The sequence below is a fragment of the Ctenopharyngodon idella genome, chromosome 8 (assembly GCF_019924925.1).
Source record: "Ctenopharyngodon idella isolate HZGC_01 chromosome 8, HZGC01, whole genome shotgun sequence".
NCBI classification, from domain to species: domain Eukaryota; kingdom Metazoa; phylum Chordata; class Actinopteri; order Cypriniformes; family Xenocyprididae; genus Ctenopharyngodon; species Ctenopharyngodon idella.
The window spans coordinates 15,128,305-15,153,335 of NC_067227.1; the positions used below are offsets into that span (position 1 = coordinate 15,128,305).

The following is a 25,031-nucleotide window of genomic DNA, read 5'->3' on the forward strand; positions in this document are numbered from 1 at the left end:
TAATTATTCTAGAAATAAATTAAATCAACAAAGGTAATCTCTTTTGCTACATATTTTTGATGGTTCAAATGTATACTCTACATGTTTGACCATTTATGAACTATCATTTACTATATGTTGTTTATGTTGTTTTATGACTAATGTGCCCTATCGTCACCATTCATGTCTAAGCAACCAATAAATAAATTACTACGAGAGCACACAATTGTTTACAAGAGAACAAATTTCTTCATTGATGTAGTCACTTAATTTTGCTTTCAAAATGCACCAGATTTATGCATTTAAATGTAAAATGTCCAAATTTTCTTACGGGGGGCGTGCCCCCGGACCCCCCTAGAAGGGCAGATGTCCACCCACCACAGTCTCACAAAATTCTGTGGGAAACACTGAATAAGGTCCTCACACCATTGGTGCTCAACTTCATTCAACAATGTCGTCTCTCCCCGTCAGTCTCCTACGCTGTTTACGCTGTATAGCGCAGGCTTCTGTGTACTACGTCAGAACGCCAACATAAGAAAATGTTTAATAAAGTCGTTATTTTTTTTTGTTTTTGCGCACAAAAAGTGTTCTCGTCACTTCATAACATTAAGGTTGAACCACTGTAGTCACGTTGACTATTTTAACCATGCCTTTACTACTTTTCTGGACCTTGAATGTAGTAATTTCATTGATTTCTATGTTCCACTCGGATTTCATCAAAAATATCTTAATTTGTGTTCTGAAAATGAATGAAGGTCTTACGGGTGTGGAAAGACATGAGGATGAGTAATTAATGACAGAAATTTAATTTTTGGGTGAACTAACCCTTTAAGCCTTTAAGCCTTGAAACTGGGGGATTGTTGTCCTACAGAGGATAACCCGCTGTCTATGTTTACCATCGTTTTACTATTCCAAGAGACAACTGAACAAACACAAGACTGAATTGTAAACGACAGATTGCTAATATTTATCTTTAAAGTCTTAAACTTAGAAATATGAGTAAAAATTTGTTAAATTTGTTCATTTGTTAAAAATATTGTAAAGCCTTCTAAATAGAGAGCAAACACATCTTGTTGCATCAGCATCGGGATAATAAAGAAATTGCGCAACTTGAAGACTCTCTGACAAATATTGACTGCTAACAATCTGGCCTATGCGTGTGATTTAACAAAAACTAAACTGATCTGCCGCACAGAATAAAGATAGACGTGACTGGTTGTAATGATGTGTGGTACAAAATCACATTATGAAATAAATGTTCCCTTTCGAAAGGGAACTCGCACTGCGTCCTAGAACGCATATGGGGAACACCCTCGCGTGACAGCTATCTGAAGCGATAGTCGAATCACGCCAATCCTATTGGCCGGCGACAGCCTATGACATCATACTAGTGCGACCAGACAGTATATAAGGGGCGCCTAGAGAACATGTCATCCTCTTTAGTAAAACTTTAGTAAAATCTCAATAACATTTTAGTAAAATCTAAATCCGAAGTTTAGTAAAATCTATTACAATCCAAATATAATGTTAATCAAAAATCTAAGTATAAATCTATAAGTCTGAGTGAAATGATCTTGCCTATGAAGAACAAAGTTTGACAAGATCTCATTGATATGCAAAGAGCAGAAATTGTGTCACTATCGAGAAGATATCAGATGGTGACTGAATATACAAGGTAAAAGGGGTTCTTCTATTACTCAAAAACCAGACATCAACAAGTTCCTCTTTTGGTCTTCACAAACATCATTAAACCACAAGAGCTATTAAAGCAATCACAAATAATACAACTGTCTCAGCATTTTGCAGGTTCAAAGTACAGTCTAACAGGGGGATTAGATGGACAAACGAGGTATCAGTTCCTCTTTTCGTGGAAATCAGATACATCTGTGAAGACAAAGACCTATTAAAATGTCCCTTGGCCTTTGTTCAATGTCTACTTTAGCAGACATGACCTTAAAAAGATATTTGTACTTTAACACCCTAGCATTTACATATGCCAAAGGAAACTTTCAGAAAGTGTGTACGTGTGCAGCAGACTTAGAAATACACTATAGTCAGTAATGTAGCCCTAAAGGCCTTTCATGAGAGAAACAGTGTACATTTGCCATAGAAATCATAAAAACATAAAACAATAAATGATTACAATATTACTAATTAAATGATTAATTATGGGCAAGAAAAACATCTTCATTTTCAATCTTCACTCAAAAATATATTATTTCTATAAAAATATAATCAAGATGTTAAATCATAAATATTAACCTTCTCTTCGCCCGCATCAGCTACTTATTTTTCGTTCTTGTTCTGTTCTGAATAAAATAAATTTTAAGGATTTTCTGTGGAGTGAAGAGAGGTACTAAAATAACCAAGTTTATATATGTTAGTAATGTTTGTAAGTTTTTCATTTTATTTACCAGTATTTTCTTTTTAAATTAATTTTATTGTTTGCAATTATGAGGTTGAGGGTTATTTTTAGAGTAAGATAAATTTCTTTTTCATGTGATTACTTCCTCTTCATAGCCGGGTTCTGTTTCTCTGTGTCGTAAAACTATAGGGCGAGGCTTCTACAATTTTGGACATGATATTTAGATCAAAGAGCATAGAACCCAAGAGGCGAAACTCTGATGCTTTTTGGGCACTAGGTGTTGCTTCGGTAGTGCGGCAGCCATTTTGGGGTGAAAATGCCAACTGGACAATAGAATCCATCACATCTTAAGCCCTGGTATACACTGCACGATTTTAGCAATCCTATAAGATCATTACTTTATCACACTGTGCGACATGGATCTATTAAACTTGGGTACGACATGCATGTAGACTGTACGATCATGAAACCTGTTGATTCGTAGGCTGCGATGCAAGTTTCTTTAGAAGAATAAATCGCCATCATGCACTAATGGTAAACAAAACACCATGTTGAATCACACTTTGGCAGTTGTAGATTTTATGTGCGCTGAAAATAAAAAGGAAAGAAGAAGGGAAAAGAGCTTGAGGTAAGCAGTTTTAAGTTTTAGCGCCATGTCGCGTTGATTTCATGTCGCATTTTTATTGGCTGGTCAGTAGACGTAGGTCGTAGCAGCAAACACACTGTGAGATTATCGTGCTGAATTTCTGACACTGTGGGAAAACTATCGTAGGCTATCTTTGGTCGCACGACCGGGAAAATGGGCGTCTTTGAACCTCTCTCACTGTACGACACAGGACCACTGATTAAGAGCCATGGTCACAGAAATCGGCACGATTGTTTCACGATGGCAATCTTTCGTCTGGGACAACCAAAAAACGTGCAGTGTATCTCACAGCCAAATCAGAAACGCAATAGAAAATTTCTCAGATTGAGTACATTTTATGACACCTATACAGTAAATGTTGTATTGTCTTATATGTTTTATATTATCAGTTGTGGAATCCAAAAAATAACGTAGGCTACACATCTGAGGTAACGTAGTTAGCCTACTTTATTGAGTATTTCCATTTTATGCAACTTTACATATTTAGTACTATTAATAGTAAAATAATAAATGAATAATTAATAAAGTTAAGAACATCATGTTGTAGCGTGATCCAGGGGATTAAAACGTACAATATAGCCTATATTTCAGACCTAGGCTAGTGGAGTAATAGTAATAGTAAATTACTAGGTCTGAAATATGTTTTAATCCCCTGGATCACGCTACATACATGACCTTATAGAACATGATGCATTGCTGTGTCTGTTATCCCACTTTTGGCTGTGTTTTTTTGTTTACATAGTCTTGCTTTAACGGACATTAATATAAGACAACACTGCAAAAACTGTTTACTGTCAAGCTGTTATATTCTGTTATATATTTATTGTCCAACTTTCCCTATTTTTCTGATGCATGTCCTTCATTTAATTTAACAATTCATATGTTGGTATTAATTCAGTGTTTGCTAATACTTGAACTTCAAAGAATTTTAACCCAAACTGACTAGGTTTCTAAAGAATTCTGTCCGCTAGAGGTCGCTAGAAGCCTATTCAAAACAAAGGCGTAGCTTGATGTCGCCAAGTTTGAGCGCGGAATCTTGGGATGTGTGGTCTTCACCTCAACGGACGGTGCAAAAGAATAGGGATAGGACTCAGGAAGAAATCATGTTCATGGATGTAATTATTAACGTTATTGTAGTATGAAGCAGAGCAGGACCGAGTGTTGTGGGAGCTGAACGAGGCAGCTGGAACGATTGCGCAACACGCCTCACGAGCAGCGGAACTTTTATTGTGTCGCAGTCGCCGGCGCTGCTTCCGCTTTTCCGGTCATGAGTATGGGGTAACACAGCTGTTTATCATATTAGATACATTTGAGTGTGTTGAAAATGTAATAACGTTACTCTGTGCGTTCGCCTGGTGGCTGCTGTGAGACACTTGTTGCACACTGCAGTAAGCTAGATCGATTTTAGAATATCATATTAAATGCTGGATGGCTTGTGTTGATAAATGGCATGCAATTAATTTTAAAACATATTGTATGATGGAGAAAATTTGTATTACTGTTACTAAAAATAAAGCTGCATCTGATTATGCTATGTTAGCTACTTCACAAAATAGTGTTTTTCTCTGAGGCATGTTAAAGCATGGTACTCGCAAAAAATCAAGAAAATTAGATTTAAACAATAAGACTAAATGTGTTGAGTTATATAACAACAATTAGTTTTCTGTCTATAAATATGTTAAAACAGTTGTTCCCTTGTCGTGTATTATATTAAAGCGTCTTTCATTTCTACAAAATGAAACCGGAAACCCAGGCAGACCGAGGGTAACGCGGGTATGACACAATTGACAGGCAACTCCTCACACGTCCCGGAGCCTTGGTTAAAATAGCAATTTTCTCACGATTTACAAATAGTTGGAAACATTTGAGATATTGTAAGTACTCAAGTGAACAAAATATATAACACTGGCCTAGTGGTTTTTGGATATTTTACTGCAAAAATATTACATATTGCACTTTTAAACACAAAGTCCGTAAAATAAACTGTTAAAAGGATTTGATGATCACTAGTGATAGTATTTTATTCTGTGTTGTCATCATTCAGGTTGGATTTTAGTACGTTTTTGTTTTTTTAACAAAGCAGCTGATATTACCATAGAAACTAGTGGACTGCCGAGTCGCTTTCACCCCAAAATGGCAGAAACGCAGGGCTGCTGCTGGGCACCGGTGTTGCAATGGAACGTTCTATTGAGTTTCGCTTCTTGTCAGTGTATGTTTTTTGTTTAGATGATGACAGTTTTCAGCCGCCACATTTATCGACACCCGTTCATTCGTGCGATGGAATTGGCCGCAAACGAAAGTTTAATGAATCACACGTGAGCGTTGTCGTAAGCTGATTTTTTCGTTCGGATGCAGGCCCTACGCTGGTTTCAACGTTCGTTTGATAAATGAGGGCCAGTATGTCTACACTAGTGTAATAGAGCAATCATTCATTTGCATTATCTTCATTTTTGTTATGGACACAGGTAAGCATACAGGCCTGACACTTCATACTGTGACTGTAAACAGGAAAGCCAAGACAAGCCGTTATAATCCATAAGTAAAGATATTTAATGAAGTAACAACCATCTTAATCCATAGTAAAGATGAGGAAAAAATACTAAAAGGGAATGCGAAGTTGCAAACGAATTGCTTTCTCCAGGTAGAGACCTGGACAGGCTGAACTGCGTTTCCCAAATTCATTCCCTGCTGGAAAAAAAAAAAGTTTGGTGATGGTTGGCTGGTCTTAGCTGGTCATCAGCTTTGGCTACTCTTAGCAGTTTCTTTTCAGCAGAGCTGTATGTCTACATAGACTGTAAGACCTTTGGTGGCAATACTTTCTTTTTTCTTACAATGTTTTTGGGAAATGCAGCCATGTTTGAGTTACTAACAGGCTTAAATACAGTTCAAGGAATGTATGGATGTCAGAATGAGAAAGACAAAAAATAGGTGACAGTGACCTCTGGTGGTTAACTTGTGGAATATAAGTCTCAAATGTGATGGAAACGCAGAGACATAGTGAAAAAAATTAACCCTTGATAGTAAAAGCTGTGAATCCAAGTGAAACAAATTTTCTTGCAAACTAATTTGTATTGACAAAATACAATAGACTAAAACCTAGAAATAGCTCACTGATCACCCTGCAGAAAGTGGATTTCATTGAGGGAGTTTAAACATTTAGGAGCCTTTCTGTGTGTGCGGCCCCAAGACAGCGTTGTGTGCCACAACACCAGTGGATTGCAGCACTTGTTCTACAATGTAAATGACACACACCCATATTAAAAAAAAAAAACATGAATTTTGAAGTAGTTATGTTAATTTTTCAGAACATACGTTTTTAATAATAAGTTTTGGAGTGTGAGTGTGTACAGTTTACACTGTAGAGTCAAAGTATCATCATGTTTACCACAGACTTTATTTTACTCATAAATTGAAAAACCCCACTGGAAAATCTTGAGGGAAGAAGTGGTGCATCTAGACATTGAGGTTCTGACATCATCCATAGGAAGGTGTTTAATTTACAGAACAATCATACAGCTATGATTTCTGTCATAGCAGATCACTTGATTATTGCAGCAGTTCTGAAATTACATTATGATATGAAAATATTTGAGAGTCAGGTTGACTTTGTGAACACAAAAAGCACTCTGCATCAATGTGTCTTTTGCATCTTTCAAAACAATAATTTGTTATTCAAATGAAATATAGGTCATTTGATGTCAACAGTATTTGTTAATCAAATGCATTTCATCTTACCTGTCTGAAATAAAGCAGACAAAATTATTGCCTACGCATATTACAATACTGTAGTGCACTTTGGCTGATGTAATCTTGTCTTAAGTAAAAGTATATATAAAGCAAAAATGACTCCTATTTCAAGTTACAAGTCACCATTTTCAATACCATGCAAATACAGTATCTGATTTTAACAGTATGTATGTATTATACTACTATAATACATAAAATAAATATTAAGTCAAACACTCAAGTCTCAGTTAAGCTTATGTCCTCAAAAAGAGCATAAGTAAATCAATATTCTTCAAAAAAGATTTCTTCAATACAGTGGATAAATAAAACAATGTTAAGTGAAAATTATAAATTACAGATTATTGTATAATTAAATTATCAAAAAATGTAAAACAATAACAGTGTTTGTGAAACAAAGTTATTCTTGATAAATTTTGAACTTTTAAAGCCTGTGAATTGCAGGTTATTCTGAATATGGCCTGACAAAAACATGCAGTGGATCAGCAGGACGTTATGAATTACTCTGCAGTTTTCATAATGAAATGGCTGCGTACATGGACTTTCAAGATCAGATGTGAAAGTTTACAGTACATGACCTAATGGATATCACTACATTCACCATAGATACAGTTATCATTAATATTCTAACAAGCTTTTGCAGACAGTTTTTGGATTACAAACTCCCTTAATGCATCTGAATCACTTTGTAACACATACAGTAATTTTAATTGTCGGTTATTGAGTGACATTATATAAAGCCAATTTGAATGAACAAATGGCATTTAAGTCATAATAAATAAAATAATATATAATATTTACTAAATCTGAAAAAAGTTTGTGAAAAAAAAGTTGTAGTTTACTGTGCTTTGAAAGTAATGCTATTAAACTTTATTGATTAATGCTGTTTTACCAATTGATGTTTCTCTTTTTGGTCTTGATACTGTCACGGATGCTCTAATACTTGTTTAAGATCCAAGTGCAGTTTCATTTGGATATCCAGAATCATTGTACACAGTCAGGCAAGAATCACAACATAAATCCATCCAGAAAAACAAGAAAACAAAACCAGAGAAATGCTCAGAAGTGCAAGTAACAAAATACAAAAAATACAAAATACAAAACCTCCATGATGACTGATGATGACAAGAAGTGACAGTCACAGCATCGCTGATTATAATGGGTTCTCTTGGTGTGGTCTTATTATTAATCACACGTCTAAGGCTAAGTTATCAACTGGAAATATCCAGAATTAGATAAATCAAAATGTGCCCATGGAAAAGGAGCTAGTGAAACACGCACGTCATGCATTAAACAAACAGATGCACCATGCTCTTTCAAACAGCACCTGTCACATACCCTCATATTTTTGAGCTAACTGCATTTTAATGTAACTTCCAAAAACAATACTGACAACAACAGAAACGAACTTATTTTCTATTAAGTGGAGGTAGCCTTTATCCTACCCCCGTAAACTGATGTCCAGGGTCAACCTTATTAAATGTATGAATGCCACGTTAATTCCGATCGATAAATTCAGTTAGATGATAAGGCTGTAGGGCAGTTACCAGTAAAATCCAATCAGTGTCAACAGTAAGAGCTTCATCAGAGCCATCATACAGAAAAAACATGAGTGCATTTACACAGCAAGTAGCCTACAAGTGCATAAAAATGTTATGAGATAAATGTTTTGCATTTTGAAGACAGAAATATGACATGATGGAATCAATGAAATGATATGTTTAATATGAAACTAAAACAGACAGTAGGTGGCGGCAAGTCACTGTCTTAACGAGTGAGTTCAATCCATTCGTTTGATTTCTTCAAATACGCTGATTCGAAAACAACACCACATGTTGCAGTGAGAGAACCAAGAGAACCCATTATAATCAGTGATGCTGCGACTGTCACTTCTTGTATTTTGGGCACACCACAAGGTGTCACTTTGGCCTCAAAGCTTCGCCCTAGCCTACTCTGAGCTCGATTGCTATGTCTGAGGTAAACCACGGCCTCCTCATTACCCTATGGACAGAGAAATGTAGAAATACATAAATGTGAAAATAAAGAAATGTAGAAATAAAAAATTTGCTTTTCTTTGTATATTTATTTATTTATTTATTTATTTTTAATTTTGGCAGGTTTGGCATTCCATACTATATGTACTACTAGTGTAAAAGAACAGTAATCTGCTACTGAATATGCTAGCGTCATCTCTGATTGTAAGGGACATGTGTAAACATAAGCTTAACATTTTTTATTTAAGAAAATCTGCAACTGTAAGCAGGTAGGTTAAGAAAAGTGGTTAACATCCATGTAAAGATTTTAAATGAAGCAGCGACCATCCAAATCCACAGTAGGCTATAACAAGCAGAAGTCAAAGTGATAACAGGAAGTTCTGCTCCAGTCCAGCAACTGTCAATCTGAGTGTTTCTCTTGGTCTCCCTAAATGTGGTTCTACTGTGGTACATATGCAGACTCAAGACTGACTGTTATAATGAGTGAGAGAGAGGTGACAGTGACCTCTGGTGGTTAGATAGTTAACTTGTGGCATATTACTCTCAGTTTGGTGGATAACAGAATAGGTTTGTCACAATCTGCCACTCAGATCATATCATTACCAGAATGTCAAGTTCATGACTGACGGCAGAACATGCTGAATTTGTCTTTAGGTGGGAGGATCCAAAACCAACTCACTACTGTGAACAAACATGCTTGGAACATTTTGCGAAATAATATTTTTCATTGCCTATTTGCCATATACTGAAGGCCAAAGTAAGTAAAAGAAAATATATAAATATAAATTATACAACTTTGAACTAATGATGTTTTAAAATGTGATTTATTAATTATATTTTTTCTGATATACATAATACTGCTAAAGCCTGAGTTGTTTTTTATTGTTTATAGTAGAGCTAAAGACATAAGGATTACTTAATTAAAAATCTATAAACTAAAAATATTTTTTAGGTGATATGTAACAAATCTTTTAAATTCTGAAATCTTTAGGTTATCATGAATATGGCCTGATTGAATCATGCAGTGGATCAGCTGGCACTAATGAAATTCTCTTCGCTTATGAAACTGAAGTGGCTGCATACATGGATATAGAAGAGGCAAAACTAGTTCTCACAGTACCTGATATCGTATATAGTATTCCTGGCTTTGATACATTACCCCTACAAGATGTTAACCCCACTCATATTGGATTAACACCTTTGTGCAAAGATGCTTATTTCAGGATCCTCTCTCTTAATATATCTGAACCTCTTGGTGAGTTGCCTTTTTTTTTTTTTTTTTTTTTTTTTTTTTTTTACTCCACACAGTTACCGTCTAAAGAAAATTGGGATTAAACATTTAACTTTGTCAATTTAATAAGAAGGGTCTAAAATATCCAAACATTTTGGTATAGCTACATTACAAATACAGAGACTGAGGATTAAATTATTTTTTAAAAAATTTACATATCTTTCAGAACCCCCCTGGACCTCAATTTACCCCAGGAATGATGTGAAATTACATGTCAATAACACCCTGATTTGCCTTGTTTCTGGATTCTACCCTCCCCCGGTCAGAGTCTTGTGGATTAAGAACAATGTGAATGTGACAGATGGATCAATAGTCAGCAGATATTATCCCAACAATGATGGGACCCTGAATGTATTTTCTCGTCTGAGTTTCATTCCAGAGGAAGGAGACATTTACAGCTGTTCTGTGGAGCACAAAGCACTTCAACAACCCGAAACAAGAACATGGGGTGAGTATTTAATATTCACATCTAATTAATTTTAGAAACACATGATGTATTTAACAAATATTTGTGTCTGTGCAGATGTAGAGATAAAGGAGCCCAGCATCGGTCCATCAGTGTTCTGTGGAGTTGGTCTGGCTCTTGGGCTGCTGGGTTTGGCCACTGGAGCAGTTTTCATTGCCAAAGGGAAAAAATGGATATAGTTATACTGACGCACTAAGAGTGCCATATTTGTTGTTAGTTGTGTTGTTGTGCATAGATCCCATGCAAATTTGCATTGCAAAATATATGACAAAAATACTGTATCTTTCACCTGTTTCGATACATAATCCAGATCTGCCTCATAAACTGATGCTTAGTTTAAGTAAAAACATAGTATTACTACTCTTCTTACAAAAATACTTGTTGCTTTGTGTGTGTGTTTGTGTGTGTGCATTGAAAACAATGTTATTAAATTTATTGATTAATATTGTATGATCAGCTGATATATTTCTTTTCTTTTGGTCTTTCATTGATACTACCACAAGACAGACCATTCTTCACAGTATGCAATCAGTCAGCCTGGTTTTACACGGTTATGTTCAGTTCAGTTCAGCTTCTGTCATGTCTGTATTAGTTCTCGTTTGTTTATGGCTACTCATTTGTTAACCACGTTCAGGTGACTAGAGCTGGGAAATCGTCAAAACCAAGAGAGCAAGACCAAAATGTAAATCACTGATGATACAGTCGACACAAACAAAGTGTATCCTAGTAGGTGCTACTTAATTAACAGTAAATTTGGCTGGTCATTTAAGTATTCAATTAAAATAAAATGTCATTATAGTATTTTAATGTCTCTTTAAAAAAGCATTAGGGTGAATTGCCCTAAAGTGGGACACTGCCTAATGTGGGACACCTAAGGTTTAGTGTTTGTAGGTCTCGCATAAATACATAAATGTCAGTGAAACTATGGGTTATCTGAAGCTGTGGTGCCATGTGATCAAAATCACATAGCCTCTCAAATGTCCAGTCATATATGAGACTGTAGCAATCATCAAAAAGGAAGCACCTTGTGTGAAAGCCACCTAAAGGTCAATGACATAGAGTTTGACAAACTTGATATTAAGGAGTATAAATTAATTTTAAACAAAAAAATCATGCTACTTTTTGGCCTAATGTGCTTATGAAATGTATGTCCATCAAAAAATATTATAACTTTGTATATATAAACTATATATTTTATATTTTTATCAAATTTCCTAGTGTCTCACTTTAGGAAATGTGTTTTCATAAAGTGGGACAGTATGATTAGCATAATGTGGGACAGTACTTCAGTCAGTCAAAAATGTGTGGGGCATGGTTTGTGGGACAAAAATTGTTATTTACAGTGTTTTAGTGTTGTTATGCAATAATTGAATGATTGTGTGTGTTTGTTGTTTAGTAAAATAGAAAACATTAGGCCGAATGGTCTTAAACATTTATGCAGTTCACAACGTTTTTATGAATTGTTACTCAAGGTTAAATCTAGCCTAAAGTTTGTTCAAGGTTTTTTCTCTTTTTTTTTTTCGCCAGGTTGCAAGATTTTATATTTTGCCTTCAAATAAGCCTAGGCTATGCCTGTTGTGCATGTGTTTGTTGTTAAATGTCTGATAATGTTCATTTATCAATCAATCCATCCATAAACAAGAAAATTACTAACTTAAGAAGATTTTACTATTCTGCATGAATCAAATGATTTTAGCCTTTTATCATAGACTTTGGCCTTTTCATAGACCTTTTATTATTATGATAATGATTATTATCATCATCATTATTATTATTATCATCATCATCATAGATTTTGGCCTTTTATCATAGACTTTTCAGTGTCCCACATTAGGAAGCACCAGATTGTTTTAGACGACTCGCACTAAGAGCACTAATATGTCTATAATTTCTTTTATGAATGTGTTATCTGCATTTTCTCTTTTGATTTGATTAGGAGACATCCTGGGTTTTTTAAAAATGGTATTGTGTGTGAATTTAATGTTTTAGCTACAAATCGCAATATGTCACAGAAGTCTGAAATGCAAAAAATGTCCCACATTAGGGCAGTTCACCCTAAATAAACATTAAATGGAATATCTGCCTTTGACATTGTAGCACATGCAATGGCAAGATGGGCTCAAATGTGTGAAATGTTTTAAAATATTGAGAAATCCACCCAACCAACTGTAACAACAGTTTACTGTTTAATTAGATGAAAGTAATTGCAAATCATGTGCAGCTGCAATATAAAAATTTGATAAAGCACTCCACAAATTTGCAAAAGTTTTCTAATGTGAATGCAAAAGTCTATGGGGCAAATGCCATTTTAGGGACTCAGAAGACACAAAATTGAGAATCATAAGCCAAGCAGAAAATCAATAACCACAAGAGAGGTGACAGTGAAGAGTTTATTTAATTGACTGCTTATTAAACAAGATTATATGGACAATCGGAAGATGTGGCACAGGTGACTGATGCCTGATTGTTGTCCTCATGATGGTTCTCTCGAGATGTTGCAGTTCCAGATGTTGTGACTTACTGCTGTTCAGCACCGTCCATTGTTTGCAGTGGAAGTAAACAAACTGGAAGTCTATAAAAGCCTGTAGACAGCATCAAAACAACAAATTTCCAGTTGATAATGACAAGAAAGGCGAATTCTTCACACTACCAGCACACCAAATGTGTCTTCATTATGAATACCAACCTGTGTGTTTTCTTTTATAGTAGATCAGTCCTCCGGCTGCCATCACGACCCCCATCACCAGCCCCACAGCCCCAAGAATTATCTTAGACCGTTCAGACTCAGATAGAGAAGGATCTGTAAAAATAAAAGGAAATTCATAAATATGTCCAGCGGGGCAACAAACCAATTCTTAAGACTAAATTGATCATAACTCTGTTCTGACCCCAGTGATAGATCATGGGTCTGTGAGAGCTGGCGTGCTCCACCACACAGGAGATCTTCTCTCCAGGTTTGGGAAAGTATTCCAGGTAGGAGTGAATCTGGTAGAACCAGTCTCCATCAGCCAGCTCCTCAGTGGAGGTCACATCCGCTGTCACCTCTGTATCATCTCTTATCCATGTCAGCTTGATGGGTTTGGGGTAGAAGTCATAAGCACTGCACACCAGAACAGCTTTCTGATTCCCATTAGCTTCCCTGTCCAACCGGATAATGACTTCTGGTGGTACTGTATAAGTGGAAAGAGTTAGACGTGATTTCTTATTTAATTAAGTCAAAAACCAAATTATAAGGTTTTTATTCTAATAAAATGATATCTGACATCTTTAAGTATGTGTGGTGAATAAGTAGAAAATGTCTTTCACCTGTCAACCCTACATTAAGAATAATTAATTCTCCAAATTTTTTGCATTGATTCAGCACAAATTCTGGTTGTGCACGTAAAATCTTGTTTTTATTATAGTCTTCTGCCAGTTTCTCTCCAAATTCAGTGTAACCAACAGCCTTATCCTCAGTGCTGTTGTATCTCAAATATTCAATCATGTTGAAGTTGACCGAGAAGATAAATTCAATGTTTTGTTGAGAGTCAGGTACTCGACAGCGAATTCGGACATATCCATAATTTCCCTGTACTGAAGCAGAAAAAAGGAAAGAAATTAGAGAAAATAATAAGATATTAAAAGCAAGCTTGTCATAAGGAGTAATAATGAATAAGAAGTGTGATTTTTGTAAACTCTACGTTAATAGAACCTTTGAATATTGCAGTAGTTGAGGAAATTATTCAAGAATGACATCATGAATAAATTTATTTAGTTGTTCAGGTGACTAGAGCAGGGAAACCAAGAGAGCAAGACCAAAATGTAAATCACTGATGATAACATAAAAAGGCCTGTTTCTGCATTATTTATTTTTGAGAACTTAGGAGCAAAATCAACACGAGGCATTTTTCAAATAATAATAAAAAATCATTTAAACTTACCTGCTTTATATAAAACAGACAAAAACACTGCCAAATGTACCACAAGATTGTACTGCATTTGTGAAGTCCTGCCGCTATGTGTAGTTGTGACTTTGAATACAGCGTGCTGCATACATGGACTTAGAAAAGGCAAAACTAGTTTTCATATTATCTGACACTGTATATGCTATATTTAGCTTAGATTTCCCCTGCATAACCCCACTGATGTTGTATTGTATGCTCCAATTCAGTGTATTGGTAACTTTTTGTAATTTTTTACTCAACTCTATCTAAAACTAATTTTATATAAATATTTTAACTTTTCAATTCAATAAGAAGTTTCTGAAACATGCAAACATTTTGGTACAAATACAGAGAATTGGGATTAAATTAGGTTTTTATATCTTTTAGAATCCCTGGACTTCAGTTTATCACAGAAACTATGTGAAATTAATAATATGCCAATAATACCCTGATTGTCTTCTTTCTGGATTCGTCCCTTCACCGGTCAAAGTCTTTAGATTAAGAACAATGTGAATGTGACAGATGGATCAATAGTCAGTAGATATTACCCCAACAAAGATGGGACACTGAATGTATATTCCCGTCTGAGTTTCATTCCAGAAGACAGAGACATTTACAGCTGTTCTGTGGAGCACAAGCACTTCAATAACCTCAAACCAGAACATGGATATAGTTATACTGACACAATGCCATATTTGTCATTAGTTGTGCTGTTGTTCCATACAAATTTGCATTGCAAAATACATGACAAAAATACTGTATCTTCCTCCTGTTTCAATACATTATCAAATTTGACTAATTATGATGATATTCGTCTGTGCTATTCCTAAGAAATCATCTCAACATAGTTAGTGCTTCTCAATTATTATTTGTGCATCCTTGTTTCCTTTCCTCGCATCTCAGCTCCACCCCCTGCAGGATGTGAGTGAAGGATGCAAGGAAATAAAACGAGGATGGAGGAATCGAAGGAAATGTTATTTGTATATTGAAATATTCATGATCACTGATCACCTGCCCTATACTTCAGAAATCCTTTTAAAGGTATACATGTGAATTAAACGTGGCACAATGGCCTTCATCATCACAGTATGCTAATGTCTATCTAGTGTGAGGGATTCATCAATATGCTGACTGAGGACTGTTGGGACATTCCAGGTACAGGATGGTTCTGTCTGGAGAGACAGAGTCGTTTACACTTCAATGACACATCTGTACCATTTGCTTCACATGACATATATGCTTTCAACTACATACTATTTATCTACTAGTGTTTTCTAACATGTAACTATGTCATGTTTGGTCTCATCTGAGAGCTTATAAACTGAACTGAATGGTAATGTACTTAATAGAGATATTAAAGTATCCTAATGTACAATCTAGGTATTGCTTAAACATGCATTGAGGAGAATATGTTAATGTACTTCTCCCCCTCAGCAGCTCATTTGCATTTAAAGGGACACACACAAAAAGCTATAATAAATGATCTGTGGGGTATTTTGAGCTGAAACTTCACAGACACATTCTGGGGACACCAGAGACTTATATTACATCTCGTGAAAAGGAGCATAATAGGTCCCCATTAAAATCCTAGAGAATGTAACATTAGGTAGGTAACACATATAAAATTGTTACTGAAAGGCTATGTGCATGTTCTCTGTTGCAGTGGTTCTCAAGGCCCCGTTGTCTAAGACAATATCAAAGATCCTTCCTCTGGTTCTGATGAAATGACAAAGCTGCTTATTTTCAGCTTTTAACTTTTTATTAAATTGTGTTTAGTGATCGTGCAGCCCATTTTGGTAGTTTGCTGAGGCCCTCTGGTGGTCCTGGACCTCTGGTTGAGAACCATTGCACTACTGTAAACTTATACAGACTGCTGACTCTATAATTTCTTGTGACATAGTGTAGAAAGATTCAGAAAAGAGACACTCATCACTCAGACTTAATACATTAGCAAAATTATACATTCATATAATTATCTGCTTGTTAAATACTACAAACAGATATGGTCATTTCAATAAATATGTCATCTCTTGAACTGTTTTAACTTTTTAAGCCATTGTAGATTTATAAGGTTGAATAAAATGTTGCATTTAAATAATCTACTTTGTGTCTGTTATGTTATGAAAGCTTTTCCTTTCAGTGTCATGGGAGATTGTGTCCTACATAAACACCTGACACACCTAGTGCTATTGACACAGCTTAGGACTCAAAATTTCCTTTCACTTTCCTGTTGAGACAAAGCACATCAAGCATGTAAAAGTTAATTATTAAAAAAGTGACTAACAAAGACCTTTGTCTGGTAAATGAGAAGTACATGAAAACAGTCATAAAACAGAGGAATGGCATTTACAGGTCAAAGGGAGCTGACTGCAAGGAAGCAGAACAATCATCAGGATACACTCAAGCTGTCATCACTTTGTCATTAATCCAAGCACTTTTTTTTTTCTTTCAAGTTTTTGACTGTACTAAAGCATAAAATACCATAATAAATGTTCAGATAATTAGGAAACTTGCTGAGTTCACATACTCGTTTCTCTGAAAACCAATGCTACAGCCTGCTATTTTACTTTGAAATGTGCGTTCCATGTCGGAATGTCTGTTTTTGTTTTGGTCTGTGCAAGACTGCACGTTGCCAATTTACCCAATAGTATTTCGCCACCATGGGTTGCCAGTTGGCAGAAAACACATGCAGCGAATTGCAGCCATTGAAGCCAGCGAACCTAAAAAATCCATTTAAAATCCATCTAAAAATCTCTATGAATGGAAGAATATTAAAATTCAATATCAACTCATCATAAATCAATAAATCAACTAATCAACTTACAGTGTGTAAGTCTCCTCACCTTTCAATGTCAATTGAGCTCGCTCCTGTTGCGTGTCCTCAAACTAGAGTAGAGTATGAGGTCTCTGCAGAACAAAAGTGGGTGTTTCTGAATTTGTGGGTGTTTTCAAACTGGTGGGTGTTTATAAATCATGCAACGAAAATGATATCAGCGGCTCCTAGCCATAAATTTAAATAGGGCAGATTCTGGGACAGTCCCATATTTCAGCTCTATTTTTAGTTTCCCGATCTTATTATGAAAAAACAAAAACATGTTTTGTCCCGTATTTCTTCTGTCGTAAATTGTGTTTGCTGGGTGATCATTTAAAAGCGAGTAGCAGTCTTCTGTTACGCGAGAATAGCCTATTCAAAGGTAGCCAATCTCATCATAGTATATTTTGGAGAACAAAATTACCATCCAATCAAAATTTGTTATTGATTAACTTGCAGTTAGTGAAGGCGGGATATTAGAGAGCACAGAGATCAAGTCAGATTCCTGTCCAGAATTAAAAAAAATTAAATTTCTGTCATTAATTACTCATCCTCATGTCGTTCCAAACCCGTAATTTTTCTTCAGCACACATATTAAGATATTTTTGATGAAATCAGAGAGGGTTTTTTTTTTATCCCCCATAGAAATCAACATAATTACCACATCCAAGATCCATTAAAGACATTGTTAAAATAATCAACGTGACTACAGTGGTTCAACCTTAATTTTATAAAGTGACAAGAATACTTTTTGTGCGCAAAAACAAAACAAAAATTAAAGCTGCAAGCAGCAATGAAAGGGCACTTGCACCCGTGTCACCACCACCCGGTGGGCAATATGCATTTATATAGATAAATATAGATATATAAACATAGGAGGACTATGTCAGTCATTTGTATTTGCCACACTTCCTGCTACCAGCTGGTGGCGATATGACTATAACTAAATTTTGGCGTGTAGATATTTTCAGGCCAGGGCACTTATCAAACGTGAAGTTTGAGGCAGATTGGACTTTGTATGCTTGAGTTACAACAACTTCCTGTTTCATGATGATAATAGCATGCTTTAGCACTCAGCTAAGCGTTGCTAGCATGTTTTAGAATGTTTGTAGCATGTTTAGCACTCAATTGCATATTTTATTATGCTTCTAGTAGTGCATCACAGTGTTAAACACATCACTTCCTGTTACCAGTGGGTGGCGCTATTACTATAACTGAATATTGTCATGTAGATGTGTTCAGGGCAGGACTCTTCTCAAACGTGAAGTTTAGGGTAGATTGGACATTGTATGCCTGAGTTACAACAACTTCCTGTTTCAAGGCGTTAATCACATACATTAGCACTTAGCCAAGTGTTGCATGATTTAACCTGTTTTTAGCATGTTTGGTACTTCATGGCATATTGAAATGTGTTTCTAGGAGTGAATTAGGCCGCCACAGACACGCCCTTCAGCAAAAACTCAAGATCTTTGCAATTTAACATCGCTAAGGCCTTAAAATTAGACTGACCAAATATGATATTGATCTGGTTAAATCTCAATGAGGAGTTAATCACAGTGTAAAACATGGCATTTCCTGTTGCCCGCAGGTGGCGCTATGACTGTAACTGAATATTGCCATGTAGATGTCTTCAGGCATCTACATGGGTTCAGATCTTTGCAATTTAACGATGCAAAGGCCTTTAGATTAGACTGACCAAATATGATGTTTATCTGAAGTCATTATTTTTGTTTTGTTTTTGCGCACAAGAAGTGTTCTCGTCACTTCATAACATTAAGGTTGAACCACTGTAGTCACGTTGACTATTTTAACCACGCCTTTACTACTTTTCTGGACCTTGAATGTAGTAATTTCATTGCTTTCTATGGGAGATAAAACCTCTCGGATTTTGCCATTTCTCTGGCATCCTCCGGTAGTGCTCTATAGTGCTCTTTTGGCTTCTAGCCATACTGAAGAGCAGACAATGGTTGTTGAGGGCAGTGAGAGTATTTCATCTGATCCCGCGCGACCATCCTGCCCCGCGTATGTTGAGTTGTTGGATATTATGAAGCGCGCCTCAGGCAGATTAAAGCTGTCATGGGCGCTGCGCTCAGGACGAGATGGTTCGTGGGAGGCTTGACGAACGGTTTCTTTCTGGCCATTCTCCTCCAGCTCCTGTGAGCCTTCCATTTCTTCCCGATCTCCATTCTGAGATTGAGAAGGCATGGAAAAACCCTTATTCGTCCCATATTCATCAACGAGATGTTTGCGAACTATCTCGTTGGTGGTGGAGCGTCAGCTTTGAAGGCTCTGGCCCTGCCTACTAGACCTCTTAAGACAACCTCACGGTTGAATGGCAGGGCATACGCAGCTGCAGGTCAGGCTGGTGCTGCACTGCACACCATGGCAGTGCTTCAAGCGTACCAGGCTGATCTGTTGAAAGATTTGTACCAGGGCCAGGGTCTTTCCCCTGATGCGGTGGCTGAGCTGCGGCACACCACAGATCTGGCTCTCCGCGCCACCAAACAAACTGCTGCCATGATCGGTCGATCGATGGTGGCAACGGAGAGACACCTGTGGGTGAACCTGGCTGACATCGGGGAGAAAGAGAAAGGTTTTCTCATTAATGCGCCGGTCTCGCCTCTTGAGCTTTTCAGGTCTTCCGTCGAGGCGGTGGTTGGAAAGTTTAAGGAGGTGAGGGCGCGCTCTGTGGCTTTTAAATCCTGTATACAGCGCCAGTCCGAATCTGCACCCTTGGTGGCCCTTGGGGTTGACTTTGTCCCCCTAGTAAAGTGACTGGCCGGTGTTCCTCTCGGTTCTCTGGCCATACTCCCTTAAAGGGACCCCTTCTGTTGAAGCTGTTGGTTCCAAGCCTTTGAGCGGCCTTGGCAGGCCTTCTCTATGTGGAAGGCCTCTTTGAGGCTTTTTAGCTTGGGCAGTGGCCGTAGGGAGTAATGTCACTGACAGCCTAGCATGTGACCAGAGAGGGTTGAGTGTTGCAACTCTCTTCTCAGCCAATGTTGGTATGCACTCCCCTCAGCATGGTGGCATGGGTATTTCGCTCCCCATATGCGTTCTAGGATGCAGTGCGAGTTCCCTTTCTAAAGGGAACGTCTTGGGTTACGACTGTAACCCTGGTTCCCTGAGAACAGGGAACGAGACACTGTGTCTCGTTGCCATTCCTCTGGGCTGCTTGCTACAGTCACTTCAGACGAATAGCGGATGACATGTTCTCTAGGCGCCCCTTATATACTGTCTGGTCGCACTAGTATGACGTCATAGGCTGTCACCAGCCAATAGGATCGGTGTGATTCGACTATTGCTTCAGACACCTGTCACGCATTCCCCATATGCATTCTAGGACGCAGTGTCTTGTTCCACTATCAGGGCAATAATTAAGAAGTTCCAATCAACTAAAGATGTTACAAATCTGCCTGGAAGAGGACATGTGTCTAAATCGTCCTAATGCGCGGTGAGGAGGAAAGTTTAAGTGACCAAAGACTCTCCAAGGATCACAGCTGGAGAATTGCAGAGATTAGTTGAGTCTTGAGTCTCAAAAAGACTAAAAAAAATTATCAAACAGCACCTACATCCCCACAAGTTGTTTGGGAGGGTTTCAAGAAAAATCCTTTGCTCTCATCCAGAAACAATCTCCAGCATATTCAGTTGTCAGACAAGACTGAAACTTCAAACAGGACCGGCTTCTATGGTCAAATGAAACTAAAAAAAGAGCTTTTTGGCTTTTTGGCAGATGGGTTTGGTGCACACATGGATAAAAAGTATCCCATGTCCAAGGTTAAATATACAGCTGGATCTTTAATGTTGTGGGCTTATTTTTCTGCTGGAGGTCCTGGACATCTTGTTCAGATACATGGTATCATGGATTCTATCAAATACCAACAGATAAAAAATCAAAACCTGACCGCTTCTGCTAGAAATCCAATAATAGGCCGTGGTTGGATCGTCCATCAGGACAATGATCCAAAACAAACATCAAAATCTACACATAAATGTGTCATTGAGCACAAAATAAAGCTTCTGCCATGGCCATCCCAGTCCCCTGACCTGAACCCTAAAGAAAATGAGTGGAGTGAACTGAAGAGAAGAAGCACCAACATGGAGCTGGGAATCTGAAGGCTCTGTAGAGATTATGTATGAATGAATGGTCTCTGATCTCTTGTCAGGTGTTCTTCAAACTCATCAGGCATTATAGATGAAGACTCAGAGATATTATCTTGGCAAAAGGAGGTTGCAAAAAGTATTGAATAAAAGGGTGCCAATAATTGTGGCCAACATGTTTTAGAGGCACGTTTTAGAGGCACTTCTCACACTCGTTTTAGAGGCACTTCTCACACTCGTTAGGAGTTTTTCAAAATGATGCATTAAAAAGCTGAGTTTCTAAGCTTTAAAATGATACCTATTTTGTGTTATTCCACGTTGGAAAACGAACATGGATGGTTCAGGGAACGTTGGATACACACTGCATACCGGAAAGATGAGAGACATGTTTTTAGCCAACTATGTTACATCATTCCGTGAGTAATATCTTGTGATCAACGCAATATATTATGTTGATTTTGGGTTCATTTTAATCGTGAGAATCTTTAAATAATGATGTGCCATTTTCTATGATCTGTGCATTTTTCATAAAGTTATGAGCACGTGAAATCTACATATTTGTATTCAGTTAGCGGCTGTGCTGTTTTTGTTGTAAACGCATATTACTCAGACTCATTAGAGGGTGAAAACAACACAACAGGAGCGTGTGGGAGGCTTCATCTGAACGAGTAAAGTCTCTGGTTTTGTATGCAAAAAGAATTTTTGTGCTACCTATATGGGTTCAGTTTTTATTGGCTCTTAAAGAGAGACACGCAAATGGGAGCGCAGGCACTCCATCCGGTCTTAAAGGGTTAAAAAGTTGGATTCTCATGCTAAACATGGCCAAAGTTTCAAAACATGAGTTGGACGTATGACGGAGTATTTCTGTGCCAAAAATACTCTTCCAAAACCTCATAAACTTTGCGATCTTTTTTTCGAGTATGGGCCTGAGTGGCGTCACATAGGTCGGAATTCCTTGTACGGGTACTTCTCCCGGAAGAGCGTGCGTGCACACATCAACCAGAGCGAGACAGCAAGAGCACACCGATCAACACGTTCGGCTTTCCAGAAGTCGTCAGCAGCGCTGCACAGGTCACAGGACTTCACAAAATCAACAATGTCACCAAAGAAGTGTGTTTTTGGTTGTGAGAGAAAGATAACTTTGCTTTCCAAAGAACCCAGCGTTAAGTGGAGCTGAGAGTTCTGTGCTCACGCATTACATTGATGCGCTCTCGATATTTGTTATTAAAATAACCATAGAAACTGACAGTTGCAATCACTTTTTTATTGGTTAAAATGAATGGAGAATATCTCGTGTTTTTCCGTGGCTGCTCGAGCTCTTAGGATCGGCGCTTATGGTTTCATAAACAAGGCCCAGTTCTACGCTGGATTTATAGATCATTTGAAGCTGAAAGATGGAGCGGTCACAGCAATAATGATCCCGGTCATGAGTCGGAACCGCAGGTGGTGAGTAAAACTGCTTCAAATGTCTGTTTTGTTGGCAATAGGCACCTAAGTGCATAATGTAAACAACACGAATGTAGTGAATTCATAAATTCATTATTCATAGTGATTCAAAAGTTATTCAGGGATAATGCGATGGTGTATTGTGTGTGTTTAAATACATTTATTTAGCTGACCATTGATAGCTTGCAGACGATCGCTACACAAAAGCTGTGCGTGCTCGTGACAGCTCGTCACTCTTTAGCTCCGCTCACACGGCACGGCTCCAGGCGCTCGGCTGTTTTCGGAAAGACTCAGTACAGTGTATGTATCTTTTATAAATATCATAAAACTAAAGACTTTTTGGAGATATGAAGGATGCACTACTACTCTATAGGTACTCAAGATTAACATGAAAATGGCAGAAACTGTGTGTGATACCCCCCCTTTAAATAAATTCATTTCTGCTTTATAATGAATGCCACTAAAGCCTAATTTGTGTTTTAATTTATAATTTTATATATAATTTTATAGCTACTGATGCAATTAGGAGATCCAAGGTCAGATGATTAAATTGATTTTATGGCTTAATAAAATATAATCAGAAAATAAATCATAGACATATTCATTTTGCATGATAATGTTAATTTAACATTTAACTTTTAACAGAATAATACAAACAGTAATCAATCAACTTCCAATATCTCTGAAATATTGAAGTCCAAAATACAAGTATTATCTAAGTAAAATGTTAGTAATATTTTTAATCAAACTTTAGTAAAATCTCAATAAAATTTTAGTAAAATCTTAATCCGAAGTTTAGTAAAATCTTAATACAATCCAAATATAATGTTAATCAAAAATCTAAGTGTAAATCTATAAGTCTGAGTGAAATGATCTTGCCTATGAAGAACAAAGTTTGACGAGATCTCGCTGATATGCAAAGAGCAGAAATTGAGTAACTATCGAGAAGATATCAGATGGTGACTGAATATACAAGGGAAAAGGGGTCCTTCCTATACCCAAAAACCAGACATCAACAAGTTCCTCTTTTGGTCTTCACAAACATCATTAAACCACAAGAGCTATTAAAGCAATCACAAATAATACAACTGTCTCAGCATTTTGCAGGTTCAAAGTACAGTCTAACAGGGGGATTAGATGGACAAACAAGGTATCAGTTCCTCTTTTCGTGGAAATCAGATGCATCTGTGAAGACAAAGACCTATTAAAATGTCCCTTGGCCTTTGTTCAAACTACACACGTCTACTTTAGCAGACACGACTTTAGAAAAGATATTTGTACTTTAACACCCTAGCATTTACATATGCCAAAGGAAACTTTCAGAAAGTGTGTACGTGTGCAGAAATACACTATAGTCAGTAATGTAGCCCTAAAGGCCTTTCATGAGAGAAACAGTGTACATTTGCTATAGAAATCATAAAAACATAAAACAATAAATGATTACAATATTACTAATTAAATGATTAATTATGGGCAAGAAAAACATCTTCATTTTCAATCTTCACTCAAAAATATATTATTTAAAATTATTATTATTAATTATTATTATTATTAAATTTATAATTAAGATGTCTGAATAAAATAAATTTTAAGGATATTTTGTGGAGTGAAGAGAGGTACTAAAATAACTAAGTTTATATATGTGTAGCCCTTCACCCAGGTCCTACTCGCCCCGCTCTGCGTGGGTCTCAAACCCAGGTCTCTGGCGTGGGAATTAGATGCTCTAACAAGCAGGCTAAAGGCTGCAACCTTTATTATCAGTTGCTAGAGCATCTCTTGAGATCAGGGGAGTGAGGTTTACCTGTACAGCAACTACTAGCTGGCCTCCATTACACTCCCAGCACATAGACTCCAAATCCACAGTATAACAAGCAGAAGTCAAAGTGATAACAGGAAGTTCTGCTCCAGTCCAGCAACTGTCAATCTGAGTGTTTCTCTTGGTCTTCCTAAATGCGGTTCTACTTTGGTATATATGCAGACTCAAGACTGACTGTTACAGTTTTTTTCAACTGCTTAAACACAAAATCCTTACTTGTCACACAATTTCTGAAACCTGACACTCAAACGGCAGAACCACACACCAAATCTGCAAAACCATACACTAATTCTCTGCCTCATTTTTCTCATTTTCAATTCTCATTTTTCAATTTCATAAAACACTTTTTGCAAAACACAAAACACAATTCTCTATGTAACACACAAAAATCTAACAGGAAGTATCTTGATTTCCTTTTTCAAACACAACCAATCAAAATGCCACACAAATT

At 36.9% G+C, this 25,031-nt stretch overlaps 3 protein-coding genes across 3 annotated transcripts in view; 2 read left to right on the forward strand and 1 right to left on the reverse strand.

The window, feature by feature from the left end:
• LOC127517251 (major histocompatibility complex class I-related gene protein-like) overlaps nucleotides 1-25,031 on the forward strand; it is a 163,815-nt gene that overhangs the window by 9,971 nt on the left and 128,813 nt on the right. The window lies entirely within an intron of this gene.
• Nucleotides 9,345-10,820, forward strand: LOC127517259 (H-2 class II histocompatibility antigen, A-Q alpha chain-like). Its single transcript, XM_051902626.1, has 4 exons — nucleotides 9,345-9,485; nucleotides 9,720-9,983; nucleotides 10,186-10,467; nucleotides 10,543-10,820. The coding sequence occupies exons 1-4, from the start codon at nucleotides 9,422-9,424 to the stop codon at nucleotides 10,662-10,664; spliced, it is 732 nt and encodes a 243-aa protein (XP_051758586.1). The 5' UTR covers nucleotides 9,345-9,421; the 3' UTR covers nucleotides 10,665-10,820.
• Nucleotides 12,860-16,587, reverse strand: LOC127517256 (rano class II histocompatibility antigen, A beta chain). The gene is made up of 5 exons (XM_051902619.1): nucleotides 14,406-16,587; nucleotides 13,792-14,058; nucleotides 13,374-13,655; nucleotides 13,172-13,285; nucleotides 12,860-13,067 (listed from the first exon to the last, which is right to left on the reverse strand). Exons 1-5 carry the CDS (start codon nucleotides 14,515-14,517, stop codon nucleotides 13,003-13,005), a joined length of 840 nt encoding a protein of 279 aa, XP_051758579.1. The 5' UTR covers nucleotides 14,518-16,587; the 3' UTR covers nucleotides 12,860-13,002.